The sequence below is a fragment of the Nesoenas mayeri genome (genome assembly GCF_963082525.1).
Source record: "Nesoenas mayeri genome assembly, chromosome: 10".
Classification (NCBI taxonomy): Eukaryota; Metazoa; Chordata; class Aves; order Columbiformes; family Columbidae; genus Nesoenas; species Nesoenas mayeri.
In genome coordinates, this window is record NC_137560.1 from 23,122,529 (window position 1) to 23,137,252 (window position 14,724).

General features: G+C 42.1%; 1 protein-coding gene across 1 annotated transcript in view; it reads left to right on the forward strand.

Annotated features, from left to right (window-relative positions):
- ARHGEF3 (Rho guanine nucleotide exchange factor 3) overlaps window positions 1–14,724 on the forward strand; it is a gene marked incomplete at both ends in the record, with an annotated part of 81,394 nt that overhangs the window by 24,368 nt on the left and 42,302 nt on the right. The window contains one exon of the mRNA XM_080350416.1: window positions 1,390–1,459. Within this exon, the coding sequence (XP_080206542.1) occupies window positions 1,390–1,459 (70 nt within the window). The remainder of the gene's footprint in view (window positions 1–1,389; window positions 1,460–14,724) is intronic.

Consider the following 14,724-nt stretch of genomic DNA (forward strand, 5'->3'; position numbering starts at 1 on the left):
CCTTTGTGCATATAGTTGCCTGGTTTGTATTTATTTCACTTTCTTTCAGAACAAAGGGGAAACTGGTCCGGTGTTTATGATACGAATAAACTTTTAAACTTGAAAGCATTTTAGGGCTTGATTTGGTAGCCACGATAGAGTCCTAATGAGTTATGTTGAACAAGGGAAACTAAAGTCATCAATGTTGAAAGGACACTGCTCTTCCTTTTCAAGATCTAAAAAAAACATTGTTAAAGCTTAATAAGAAAATTGTGAAGATCCCTGAGATCCCTTTCTAAGCTCAGGGCGTTGATAGGTCCTCGTACGGTCGTCATCTGTCTATTGTGATCACAACTCAATGACGTGTTAGTGCGTGTAGTAAGAAAAATGCCTGTATACCAAATATCTTACACCAAAATAGAGAAGACAGAAGAAAGGCAGAATTGTTGCTGTCCTGACTCCACAAAACGAGGTGGGACTTGGTGTGTTGGGTCTCTCAGGAGCTGTAAGATCTTTCATGTGTTAGTCCAGGGCTTTAGCTGCAAACCATCCCTCCTGTTGTTGTGGATGGGGAGGTTTGACAGGGAGCCATGTCATTTGCTCTTTTTAACCAAGTTTTTGTATTCCTGTTATTATTTGCAATCCCTTCTGTAATCTATATAATTGCATGGTTGGAGTTGAAGCGTGTTCAGCACTTAGGTCGCACCGCCAAACTATTTGTTGGTCTGGTCAACTTCAGCAGGTCGGTCAGGCTTTGATCTGGCTGGATGTGTCAAATCTCAGCAATGTTTGCCTACCTTTGTAGAGTGGTTTGAGACCTTACTGGTGAAAAACACTCATTAGAGTGAAGTGGAGAATGTTATGGTTACTTTTCAGAAATAATTGTACAGTGATAATTATAGGGTAGGAGAAAGGGTTTGGAATGAGTAAAAACTGGAGTCAGCTGCTTTAGCTTTTAGCGTCACTCAGCGGTATGGCCAGCTCGCTTCACGCTGGGCCTTTCGTAGCTTTGCCGTTGGGATGAAAGGCTCCCGCGTGTCCCCGTGTAGTCCTGGCAGGCGGCCCCGTCCTGCGTCACCCCACGGAATGACGGCCCCATGGACCCACGCTGGCCGGGCAGGGCTGTCTCTGCGCCTTCAGGATCAGCACAAGGAATAGGCTGTTGTGAGACGCCGGGTCCGTGCGTCTCTGCAGGCTCGTGAGGCTGCTATGGCCCTTGGCTCCCAATCTGAATTAAAGCACTTCTCTCAGCTGAAGAGAGACACCTGTCAGAAGTGCTGCCAGGGAGGCCCAAGGTGTGTTAGTACTTGGAGCCTGTGTTTTAATTTTCTCACTCCATTGTCACTCCGTTATTGATATAGAGGATCCGACAGCTGAAATGTAAACGCTTTTCCTTGTCTCGTCTTGCAGGCCGAAACAGCAGCAGCAGCAGAACAATTTTTCCTTGTTTCCTTCAACCAAGGGCTGGAATTTCAGAGGGGTAAGTTTGGTGTTGTTTTGCTTATGCTCTGTAACATTCCCTCCTGCTTCATTTTGTTGCAGTGTAACTGTCATTAAAACATGATCTGCGAGTACTAGAATTATGGCAAAACTGTGATAAAATCGAACTTTTGATTTTGTGACCTCCTAAAAAGCTTTCTAAAAAATCAACTTTTGTTTATGAGATTGGCTGGTTTATTTTGAGCAGTACAGGAGATCATTTAATGTAGTAGGTTCGTGTGCAGTGTGATTGAAAAAGGAAAAAAAAGTGTGTTTTCGTGTCTGAAAATAAATCAGCAAACCTGAACTGGTATGTACTGGTTTTTAAGTGCTCATTTAATATAGATATTTGGAAAGTTACATGAAAAAGCCAAGCAAGTGAGACTGAGAATCTTCATGTTCGTTGGTGGTATCAGAAGCATTTCATGTCTGCTTCAGGTTCCAGAGGTGGACTTCTTACACAAATTAATTCTTTCCAAGAGCTGTGTTGTCTCCTATGACCCGCGAAGCCATCGATGCTCTTTGTTGAAGAATGTGATATGGTGCTGGTGTTCAGAAGGCACCGGGGTGTGTGCCGTGTGGCATGGGCTGCAGTCTAGGAGGAGGTGTCACTGAGTCACGGTGTCACTGAGTCACGGTGTCACTGCAACCTGTAGGTCAAAGGAAGGTCTTTTCTGCCTTACAAACTTCATTTGGTATAATGAACAGTAGTAGATTTCCGTTACCCGTAACGCGGGCTGACCTTCACTGAATCCAAAGAGTTCAGTTTTGTATCCAGAAGGGTGTATAAATGTGTTTCCTCTGAGCTTCTTCAGTTTTGTATTCAGAATGGTGTATAAATGTGTTTCCTCTGAGCTTCTTCCAACACAAGGTGGGAGTTAAAAGACATGTTTTGCTGAAAGGGTAAACAGCATTGATGGGTTCACTGGTCTGTGTTGGTCATCATATGGTAAACTTCATTAAAACGAAAAATACTTTTCACAATATCTGATACTGTCTCTTGCATTCTAATTTGATATTATAAATAGAGCATCCACTATTGTTTACTGTGAGTTTTATTTTCGCCATCTATTTCTTACATTGCACCACAAAGCTGCAGGGATGAAGCTGTCAGCATTGCTGAGGATGCAAGGAAAGTACCAACAGCCTCTGGTCTGCAGATGAGCTCTGCATTTCAGAGCCAGTTTAAAAGTAAAATTGACTCTAGTATTTCTCCAAATTCTCAACTCTACTGGAAAAGAAACTGAGGAAGAATGTTGTAGGTATGAAAATAGTAGGGAGAGTGTTGTAGGTTTGAGTTGTTGAGAGCTGTAGCCCGGTGGAGAGCGGGTCTGCGGTTGGCACGTGTGGTGGCACCAAGTCAACGGTCCAGGCTGTGCGGGGCTAATGCAGGATGAACGGGGAACCTGGGGAGTAAGAGACTTTGGAATCAAGAGGAGAAATCTAGAACCTGAAAGGAGATAGGAATAGCTTGTATTTATAGCTTGATCAGAGAAAATAGGCAGTGGATCAGAGTGTACCTGTGGAAATTACCATCTGTGGGAGTTGTCTGCCAGCTTATTTTTAAGGAACTTATGGGACACTAGCACAGATGTCAAGTTCTATAACTGTAATATTTCATAGAGAGCATAGTGCCAGGCTTGCGTATAACAAACAAAGCTCTGGAGCTGATTTATTCATAGCATAGAAGTTTAAAAATGCATAGCTATTTCTATATTACAGACTATAATACAGGATCATTTCAGCAGTTGCAAAAAATGAGAACGTGGTTAAGCACCAAATTATAACATGTTCATCTGTCTGTCCTCACTTTGCAGCCAGTCTGCTGCTGTTAAATGTCTCTGTGTGATGCTGAAGTGGGTGAGTTAAAGCATCCTCGAACATGCCCCCATGGAAACCTCCCAGCGAGATCAGGTCGCTGGGGTGCCAACCGTTTACCAAAACCTCGCTGCTCTTCCTTTTCCTCTCCTTGCTTAAATTGATTTTATCAGAAGATTTTTTTCCATGTTGAGCAGCTATTTTGAGCCCCGTGGTTAGAGACTGTATTTCATTTTCTCAATGGGGATTTCCATGTCAAGATGATGTGATTTGTGTGTTTCTACCAATGCTGTCACTTTTAGATAATAGTAGCAGTTAGTTCCAGAATTTTGGGCAGTGTTTAGGTATTGATAGGGAGAAAGGAGTTTATTTTGATCTAAAATACTAAAATAAGTAGTGGAAATAATGTGTTACGTTACCATGTAGGGTGGGTGGGAAATAGTTTTATTTAATGAAGCATCCCATTAAATGAAGTTTACATTCATACAGTCATGCACATGCAGTTAGAAGATGTCAGGATTAAAGCTTCTGTGACGGTTTAATAGTTATGATACAGTCCTGAGTTACACACTTGTGTGCTGGTTTTTTCCATAGTAAGAGCAGTCAGGTTCTGAAGGGAAGTTCAGAATTCAAGGAGGCTCAGAATGTCTCCTGAGGAATTTCAGATTTCAGCTTCTTGGTCTGTCTCCTTGCTTAAGATCACCCGCTTTCTGGTTTTGCCAGCAGGATGATTTTCTAGACCACCTTAAATATGCGAATGGTGGGCCTGTGTTACCAAAATTCTTTAATTTTTTGTTTTTTCCTAATCATGCATCTGCACAGGTTTGCAAATGCAGTGCTCCATGGCAGTCCTGCTGTTATGTGATGCCACTTCAGGTGGCTCTGAAGAAACTGCCAGACAATCAAAAGAAAAGCAATTACCTGGTTAATGAAGAACACTGGGCTTGTAGGTGGAACCGAAGAGGATGCTGGTTTTATCTCTGCTTGTCACTGATACTTCTCTCTACTGTTCCACCAAGAGCATCATTTCCTGCACACTTTAAACAGCATCTGAACCACGATGATGGTTTCTCTACTTTTCTTTCCCCTACACACTAAATTTGGCTGAAGAACCTCAGTGCTAAAAACAAAATAGTGCAATCTAACCCAACATTTTCTACTTGAAATATTATTAGGGCATGTGTATGGTGTGCAGTTGCCTGAACACTGAAAATAATTTACTGCAACTGGGCTTCTATTTCCTCCTTTTTGTTTCCTTTTTAGTTTTGCAGAAGGTTTTACTGAGCCACAGCTGAGGCGGGCTGGGAGGAAGGCTGATCTCGTCTATGAGAAACCTCACAGCCAAATGTGCTAACCATGCGGCAGGGCAGTTGGGGGTGTGTAGGTGGTTTCTCTGCTAGCCCGCTGCAGGTGGGTTTGTGGGGCAAGGTGTGCTTCGTGCCAGGCGGGCAGAGCCCCATGCTCTTCAGCAGTATTTGCAAACCAGTGGGTTTGTTTTGCGCAGGCTGGCAGATTGCGGTTATTCCCTTTGGGGTGCATAAACCCAAACAAGATAGAAGCTGCTAAGAGAAGTGCTTTCCTAGTTTAACTTGATGATTAGTTACATCAATTCCATCATGATGTGGTGCCGCAGAAAGCCCCTCTTTCCCTTTTCTGGATCCTGGCTGGTTTGTGTCTATCACTGATACTCATTTGCTTAAGCAATGATGTTGCCTGGAACAGACACTCATTATGAGTGGTGTCAGGTCTTTATTCATATTTGTTGAAGCAAAATTGTGCACCAATGTCTCTAGATCAAATGTGCTTAAATATGATTATCTCACAATACAATGAATATGATTTTAAAACATAAGTTATTGTATGCATCAAAAAGCGCATATGGTGTTCTGTTAATGTATTTGCATTTTGTAGGCACAATTTAAACAGCTTCCTCTGTAGACAGAAAAAAGAGCATTACTTTGCTTAATTGAATGTGTAGCTGTGAGTGGATTAATTATGCCTATTATGACTTCAATGTCAGAAAGGAGTTTGTTGGTGTGTCATAGAGAGATTCCTCCCCAGGAGGGATCCCCTGCCCCCTGCCCTCTGCTTCATCTGTGGGTGGGGTTTGAAATGCTTCAGCTTATTATTGGTTTTGGTTTTGAACAAACCAGTGGAACTGTTGTTGATGAATCACAAGACTAATTTCTCTTGGAACAGCAAGGTTTATGTTGGCAAACAAACAGAGATGCTATCAGAAATTCATTGTGTGGCATTTGCGTAACTGGAGAGCAGGCAGTTCCATCCGCGCTTCCAAAACACGCACCAAAATGGTTAGAGTCCTAATGTATACCCTGAGTTTTAAAAGAACTCAGTGCGGCCAGTTAGGCAGTTTGGAAGAATTCAGAGGTGTATTATTCCAAAGTGATGTGCTGACTCAGCATCGTCTAATTACCATTATAATTTCTGCCCACAATGTGTGATGTCAGGTTAGTTACATCAGGATAGTTTATCTGAAATTCCAGCAAAACAGGACTTGTTGATCTGTTAGTTCTCAGGTCTGTGACAAACGCCTGTATCTTTCTGTAGGGCCAGCGGGTAGTGTGAATTACAAAGTTGTTCACATACAGCGGTACTTGAACTTGTGCTGGACAGACGTCTATGAGTGATTTATAAAAGGGTTATTTATAAACGAGTTCTTTACAAATGAGTTGTTTCTGAAGGCTGCCCTGTAGCCTCTGGAAGGTTTCTCAGAGTTTGGGAGTCAGGTAGGAAAACCTGTGAGCGTTTCACGAGCTGTTGCCTCTCGTGCTGCGGGTGCTGTCATACCGGGGAGTTTGCAATGTTTTCATTAATTCAGTAGCTGAGTATTTCTGATAATGAAAATACTGTGATATCCCCTATTTGGAAGAATTTCTTACAATTTCATGTTATCTTTTCACATAATATATATTTTCTTGAAAAATACTTTATGCGGTCATTCTGTTAACATAGTAGGGCTTTATTTTATGGATCTTTTGAAGTGCTTTGTAACAAGTTTATTTTTGTTCCGGGTGGGGTTTGTTATTTATAGTAGAAATATTCAGCATATGCTCTAAGCCCATTCTGCACACACACACAGTCCCGAGGTGGAAGCTCCATGTGATGGGTCCAACTGTGCTTCTCTGGGGCTGTTTGATGTTCTGTTCTATCGCAGGTTTCCTGTCTTTAATCACAGATTGGGTGGTACCTTGTACTCCCGCTGTCATTTACTGTTCTTTGCTTTGTTCAACAGCACATGAACTTGACCCCCTTGAATTTAACTCCGACCAAACTCTTTGTATTTGTTTGCTCGCACTCTTTGAGCACACGTGATGTGAACTTACAATGTGCTATGACTTTGTTTCAGAAACCTGTAACGGTGAGCAGGCTGGTGCTGTTGTCCAGCTGAACGTGATGCCACCTGGTCTCAGAAACCAACATTTAGGAAACAATTTTGAACCACATAGTGGTATTTTATTAATGCTACACTATTTGAGATTAGCAATTTTATTTTAAACGACTAGTGGACGTGAATGGTCGTACTCTTGGACTTTATTGCTTTTTTGTTTGTTTTTACTAGTCGCGATGCTTGCAGTAGAACTGGCCGTTATTACAACCTGGTATAAAGAGATTTTATTAACATCACTCTTTACTTTTTTTTACCAAATTCTTGCAATGGTCTTTTGTCTAATTTCTTAGTACTCATACTGTAAAAACTCATTGGTCAGCCAAAGTTGCTCATAGAAGTTTCCAATTTGGCAGTGCTATTTTAGACAGTACTATTTAAAACTGCGCAGTTTTAAATAAAAGGGCTACACATTTGGACAAGGTTGCAAAAGCATCATCTGCGGAACCAGTTGGGAAATTCTCTGGGCTGTCCTAGAGGGTTTATCCCCACAGCTGCCTCTGCATCCCCAGTTCCACGGTTCTGGTGGAGGGTGTCAGGTTGTACTTGCGACAGAAAGCTGAACAAAATCTGTTAAAGACCAAGAGGGAAGGAAAGGCTGCGGAAAGAGCTTCTGGACAGTCCCTAAGAGCTACTGGGAAGAGAACAGGGAATTCAAATTCCCTCTGATGTTTTCCATTGGAAGAAGCATTCTGAGTGGTTTGGTACTGTGAATGAGGACAGTGCTTCCACAGGCCGCTTCATCTTGGAACGCCTCCTAATGATTTTAAACTAAAAATAAGGACAAGATTCTTCTTGAAAGCTAATGCTATTCTCTGTGGTTAGAAAAGCACTTGGCAACTAAAAATTATGGCCATCTTTTAAAATCTGATACAAAGTCATAATAAGAGCAATATGATGGTGTCTCTTATTTATAGCAGCCTGGAACTGAATCTTGTTATTACGGTAGAAATGGAAAAACAAGGTCTCCACTTTGCTAACTTTTCACACAATTATTACTTAAGTCTTAAACAAAGAAATCTCTTTGGAATAGTACTAGGAGCATATTTAGTCTTCTGATATAACTGTCTAAACCCAAGAATGTATACAAATGTATAGAAAATATGTTAAAAGGTGAGCACTCGAGGCTTTTCGCTTTGTATTTGCAGTGTGCGTACACGGCATCCGAAAAGTTCCAGGAGTTTACTTCTCCCCGTTTTTGCACTGGCTCTTTACATTGGAGTCCACGTGTGCTTTAAAAGGAACCAAATCCCATTTATCTCTCAATAGTTCCTTTTACTAGTTTCTAAGAAAAAGTTTCATTGCCCAAAATAGTGAATTCGGTTTGTGATGCAGGGCAGAGGGAGGAAAGCCATTCAGGATCACTCTGACTTGCCGTACAAAGCTCTGTGTTTCAAACACTTGTGCTGATAATGGATTCCGTTTCTCAGCATCAATATCCTGCGTTGTTTTCCAGCTCCCTTTGGCTACGGGCAGTCGAGATCTATGTATGTGTAGATTTTGAAGAGGGCAGCCCAAATGCACATTGTCACTAGTATATATGAATCATATGCAAATACAAATTTTCATATGGTGTGTGGGAAGTTATGTATTTTGAGAACTTGCAGATGAGCAGCTCATGAATCTGAATTTCTCTTACCTTAGAGTGATAGAACTTAATCTGATGGCCAAGTGAGGCAATTCACTGAGTGTATATTAAGGTCGGTCTCTGGCAGTCATTCTTGTCCAAAGAATGATTTGCAAATGCAAATAGAGAGTTCTCAAGGCAGCGTTATCTTTTTCAGTCTGAATGAGGAGTCTGGAACGTAATCCTGTGGGTTTATCAACTTCAAGTGGTGGCCAGTGCGTGTGTGTGCGGGGAGTCCTTGCGGATCCACGGTTATGAAATTGCCAGTGGGATGGGGAATTTTGTGTCACTGGGGCAGCAGCAGTAGTTTCTCTTTTTAAGGCAGCAATAACTTGAATGCTTTCTTGATGCTTAAAGTGTAAAATTTGCCGGACTCCACCGGAATGAAGATTCACCAGGTTCCAGAGGATGCAGCTGATCACGACTGACTTACCTAGATGGGTGAAGAATCAGCAAAAATTTCATTTATTTCTTCAGTTACATTGAACTACCAGGGATAAAATCAAACTTTGCACTTCCTTGACATGTCCTCACATGCAAAATGTGGGCGCTCTGCCAAGCTTGTCTTTGGGCCATTCGAAAACGTTCTGTGCCGAGTCTTTGCTGTTATGGCTCTGTGGATTTAAGAACTCCTGCTTAGCAGATCCCTCAACTTCTGAAATACTGAAAATTTTCTGCAAACTAAATATTTAATAGTGTCCGGCAGCTGTTTTGTTTTCTGGGGCATCTCCACGTGGCAATAGTTGTCAAACATCAGCAATGGGCTTTAAAGCCTGAGAAGTGCCCAGGCGAGAGATGGACTGTGCTTCAGTTACCGAGTGTCAAAGCCCCCAAAGACCTACTTAATTCCTTTAAAAACACACGGATTATATCTTTACCATACTGGTGCTGTTCTCTTGTTAGCAAGTTTTAAAAGCACTTTTGTCTGCTTCAAGTATGATTGGAAGCAGTCTGAGGAAAAAACCCAGCAGAGACAGAGACAACAATCCCTGTCGCTCAGCTTGTGGCACTTGCAGCAGCCGGCGTGACAGGAAGCGAGAGCAGCGGGGAGGAGGAGTCCTGCCCCAAACTGGGGAGACTGGGACACGCTGGAGTAAAGGCCCGTCACCGGCACAGCAAAGGTGAAGAAACCTCCGAAAAGCTGAGTACAATTCAAAGTACCTCATGGTGTGGTGTTGCCTTTTTGTGCACCATCAGGTGAGTATGAATTGGAGGTTGCTGGGGTGTGTGACATGGTATGAAGCTGAAGTTGCACAGATATTGCTTCCAAGCATCATGGGATTTGAAACTGAGTATTAATGAATCCACAATGTTGCTTAGCAGGAATGTTGCATTCTGTAGGGAAAAAAAAATATTAGAAGTTTAGATAATATATGCTGATGTTCTCAATAAGATGGATGACAGTTTATTTCTCTCTATGTATCGGTAGTTTATTGCTGCAGCGTAGTGGTTTTATGGTTTTGGTTTTGCCTTTTTATCATACATGTGTGAACATCTCTGCCTCCTAGTGTGAAAATGAGGGTTTGGGCTGGTGCTGGGGTTTGTATGGGAGCATTTATAGCTATGTGCATAAGTCTCTCCGCTGTCAAAGTGAGAGCTGTACCGGTCCTGTCCACAGAGGACTCGCAGCACATCATGATTCTGCTCTGCAGCAAATGCCTGGGGGGTCACCTGGAAAACCGAGGGCAGCTTTAGACATTAAACTTTGGAAGGATGTGGACAGAAATATTGCAAGCTTGAGAATAACTGTAGAAAATACAAGCTATGAAGAAAGATGAAAAGATTTAGCATGTGTTGTGTGTAGAAAAGTAAGACTTGGTATGAAGTACAAGTGTACATTTGTCTCTGTGTGGGAACAATGGTGAAGTTGGTTCTCGTTCTATTTGCCACGGGTAGCACAGCGAGTGGGTTTATTTCATAACAAGGGAGATTTGGGTTAAATCTTTTTGGGTGAAACACTTCCTGATCATAATTAAGCAGTAGTATAGAGTACAATTATAATATAAAATCTGTCACTTCAGACTTTTCAGCGTAATTTAGATAGAGCTGCATTGTACACATGGACCTGTCCTACATGTTGCAGTGGTTACCATTTAATACCTGATGGTTCTTAAAGCTGTGGTGAGATGTTGGTTTGGGGCTGTTAATATGTGAAGAGCAGCACAGCAGGGCCACAAATGCAGAAATCTGATGTCTGACTCTGCAGATCTAGTCCCAGTTTCCAGCATCCTTCCATGAGGTGGGAAACTAGAGAGCTTCCTCTTATTTAGAAGCAACATTATTTCAAAATATCTGTGTCTATGTTGAATAAAACCGTACTTTGAAATTCTCAGAAACACATGACAAAGGTGGAGGCCTGTGGTGTGAGGCAGGCAAGTCAGGGACGTGGTCAGGGGCCTATATGCTCTTCCATTTGCTGTGGCTTAAGTACACTGAAACTCAAGACTGGATTGTTAATTGGGATATATATTTTTTTAACATTCCCTGTTACGATTTTCAGTAGTGAGATGGTCTGTGAGAAATTTATTGCCCAGAAGTTTTTAAAGATGTTATCGGGAATGCTTTATGTGTGTGAGAGTTAAATCAAAATTGCAACAGGCTCAGAAAGTTTATTAAGACTGCAAGAGAAATGCAGAGCTGTTTAACTGATGAAAATTGGTTTAATGTTATGCGTTTGAATTATCAGTTTTTATGAAATCTCTTAAGAAGACTGGTGGTTACTAACTGCCATACTGTTAAATTGGCGTAGTCTTTTTGGATGTACTTGAGATGCGTATTTGCTGTGGGTATATATTTTAGATATAAATCACTAGAAAATAATGTAATTTTAGTAAAAAGTATTGGTTTTATCTGCAGAAAAATCCATTTTGGGTGCAGCCATTTTATCTGTTCTAGGTGATGCTGAAGAGCACTTGAGGCTTTAGATCAAAAGGTGTAGGCAGGAGCCTGTCTGTGGTTTTAAAGGCAGAACAGCACAATGATGCTGAATGCAGGAGCCTGGGGGAAAGCCGACTAAGAGTATGAGAACAGTAAGGGACGACTGCAGTTATGTGAACATAAGCTAATTGAATGCCATGGGGAGCCCTAGTTTATGGAAATGGTTTCATTCTGCTGTGTGTGGTTCTGGTGCTGTGTGCAGCATCAGCAATGCAGGCTCTCTTTTACTGTGAGCGGCTCTCTTGGGTTCATAGGGTGGTTTGGGTTGGAAGTGACTGTGAAAATCCCCCAGTGCTCCCCCTGCCATGGGCAGGGACATCTTCACCAGCTCAGGGTGCTCAGAGCCCCTTCCAGCCTGGCCTGAGATGTCTCCAGGGATGGTTCATCCACCACTCTCTGGCCAAGCTGGGCCAGGCTCTCACCACCCTCATTGCGAAGAATTTCTTCCTTATATTTAATCTAAATCTCCCCTCTTTCAGTTTAAAGCTAGTGCAGGGTTATCAGAGCAGATCACACAGGATCGCACAGGTGGGTTTGAATGTCTCCAGAGAAGAAGGCTCCACAACCTCTGTGGGCAGCCTGGTCCAGGCTCTAGCACCTCAAAGGAAAGGATAATTCTTGTATAATAGGTCCCCTTTGGGTACTGGAGGCTGTGAGATCTCCCGGTGCCTTCTCTTCTCCAGGTGAACACCCCAACTCTCTCAGCCTGACATTCTTAAAAAAAAACCCCAAACAATGAAACCCAAAAACTTTAAAAAGAAAAATAAAATGTAATTTGAATAAATCTCCTTTTCGAGTGAGGAAATTTCATTGTGGTTTTTGTTCCAAGAAAAGAAGTTATACCTCTTACATATGCAGATGTAGCAGTTCTGGACCCACAACGGTGGTCACAGCTGAGATTGAATGGCCAGCTGCAGCCGTACAGGTTGTCACAGCCCAGCAGAGGAATTCCCCCGGCCTACAGTGCAGAAAACCTTTAACGGTAGAGTTGGCGCATTAAAATAGCCTAACTTGAATTATTCTTGCTTTTACAACTAGGCCTATAATAAACTCGCTCAACACAAACAGAGAAGGCTGGGAACTGCCACTTCGTCACGTCAGCCCAAGGCAAAGGAACCCAGGAGCGTTTGTACACTCAGTGATTATATTACTCGCGGCCACAAAGAACTGGATCTGACAGACCCCAGCTGGGAAGTGGTTATGAGAAGAACAGAAAATGAATCTAAATAGTGTACAAACTCTTTTAAATTGCGTCTTAGGTTTTATTTATATAGTCAGTGAGTTTAGAATTCTTATATATTGACTGTGTTAATTAAAAGCATAATATATATAGCAGTCTTCAAGTTCTGACTGAGAAAGGATCATATAATAAAGATTGCTGTTCATTTATGTATAAAAGAGCTCCTATGGAGAAACAAATAAAAGTATCTAACTTATTTGTCTGAATTTGATTCAGACTTCATAGTAAACTGTGAAAAAGTTGGAGCATGTTTAATGCTAGATTACTCTTCCCTGTCTTCTGAAAAGGGGAAGGAAGAAGGTTAAATAAAGACAGAATAAATACCAGTCCTCAAACAAAGCTCTGCTGATCCTTGTCCGTACAGCATCCCGTCCACGCACACCCATTTCCTGTTGTTCACGTTAAACACGTCGAATATAACTTTCATTTCATTGTTCATTTCTGTGTTCATTTTATATTAACGTTGACCGGAAAATCTCCGATCCATCACAATAAGCACTGTAGAAATAAAGCTTGTTCCCTGTGCTCAGAGGAAAGTAAAAGGAGCTGCTGTGTCTGGCGGAGCTGGGGGCGACTCCTCCTGAGTGCCGATACCCGCGTGTCAGTGGCAGCGCCACAAGTGCCACCCGTGACCTCCCCCCACCGCAGACGTGGCTGCTGCGCTGGACCAGACTCAAGGCAGAAACTGGTTTTTCATTTCTTTGGTGTGCTTGGCACATCAAGAACAAACAAGTTCTTTTACTGCCACCAATACACAACGGACCCGCCGGCCAAACCGAGCAGGAAGCAGGACCCACAAACTTGGTGCCAGACTCGGCACGAGTCGGTCTTCAGAAAAAGAAACCAGTAATGTCTTTGATATTCTGAGCACTAGAGGGCAGCGGAAATATATACAGAAACGAGTTGTATTGCAAAACTAAGGAATTTTTGGTTCTCTTTCGAGCTTAAGCAAATTCTTTTTTTTTTTTTGCCAACATGAAGAACTGTGGTATTAGAATGCAGGGTAACAACTTCTGTTCTCTTCAAGAGTTTTGTATTAGAATTCAGTATTCTGCGGTTCCAGTCCCCAAAAGCATGTTGCATCTTTCAGCTGATAAGAGGCACTATGCTCTGGGAAGGGTTGCTCTGGGGTGCTGTTGTCTGCCCATGGCTGGTTATTGCAGAGACTCCTATGTGGTTCGTGTGCCCTGGACGGGCCTCTTTCTAGAACTGAGCCGTGTACCAGCCAGGCCAAAGGCTTTTGGGTGTTTTTGGCATCTGTACCTTCATTTCATCTTAGGTGCTTGAATGTCAGCGCAACAGCAGTGTGGTGAGATGGAAAATGGGTAATTCTGTGTGAGGTTTTGCCTGCTTGGGGCTGGGGAATGGGGAATGGGACACCACTGCTGCCTCTTCTTGGCCCCCCTGCCGGCTGCTTGCTCGGCTGATATTGGGTTCTATCCCACCATCTGTGGCAGGAAATGTTAAATTAGTGATTATTCAACTAACCTTAAGATAGAAGGTTATTAATCCTTTGCCTAGTAATTTTATGCCAGATTTAAGCTGGGTGCAAGGCATATTTTGTTCACTGAGTGATAACAACCGGTGAGAAAAATGTTGAAGTGTTAAGTAAAAATTTCCTCCTGTTGTACTAGGAAGACCAAAATGCCTACTTTCTATTCTGAAAATATGAAAAATATGAAAATAATTTGAAATAGCAATTAAGTGGTTTTGAATTTTTCTTTATTTTGGACTTGTTTTGGGGGGGGTGGAGAAAGTCTGTTTTAGCAGAATGAATTGATCCTCATTCGTTAAATAGATTTCTGTATGAAAAAAGGGCTTAAAAAGTACGTTGGTTTGTGTTTTGTTGTGAAATGGGTCTGTCTCTGACTTGGAAGGTTTAAGGATTCCGTGTGCCTCTTGGACTGCTCTTCATTTCGATGCCAGTCTGTGTGCAGACACATTTCTGAGCAATTAGGATGGATGGATGAGACAGCAAAACTCAGCAATTCTTCTGAAAACCATTTCCTTCCCCATCACAGGATGGGGTTTTTTTTATCAAGCTATTTTTGTGCATCTTTGCATTTCATCTCCCAGGTGGTAAAATAGAAATCTCTGGTATTGATAACTAAAAGCCTGTGATGGAGAGAGGATGTTAATCCAGCCTTCCTATAACAATGTCTTACTGCTCTAATTCCTTTAATTAAATCAGTGCTTTAATACATAATTGGATATCTTACTTTCTCATCTCCTGTGAGA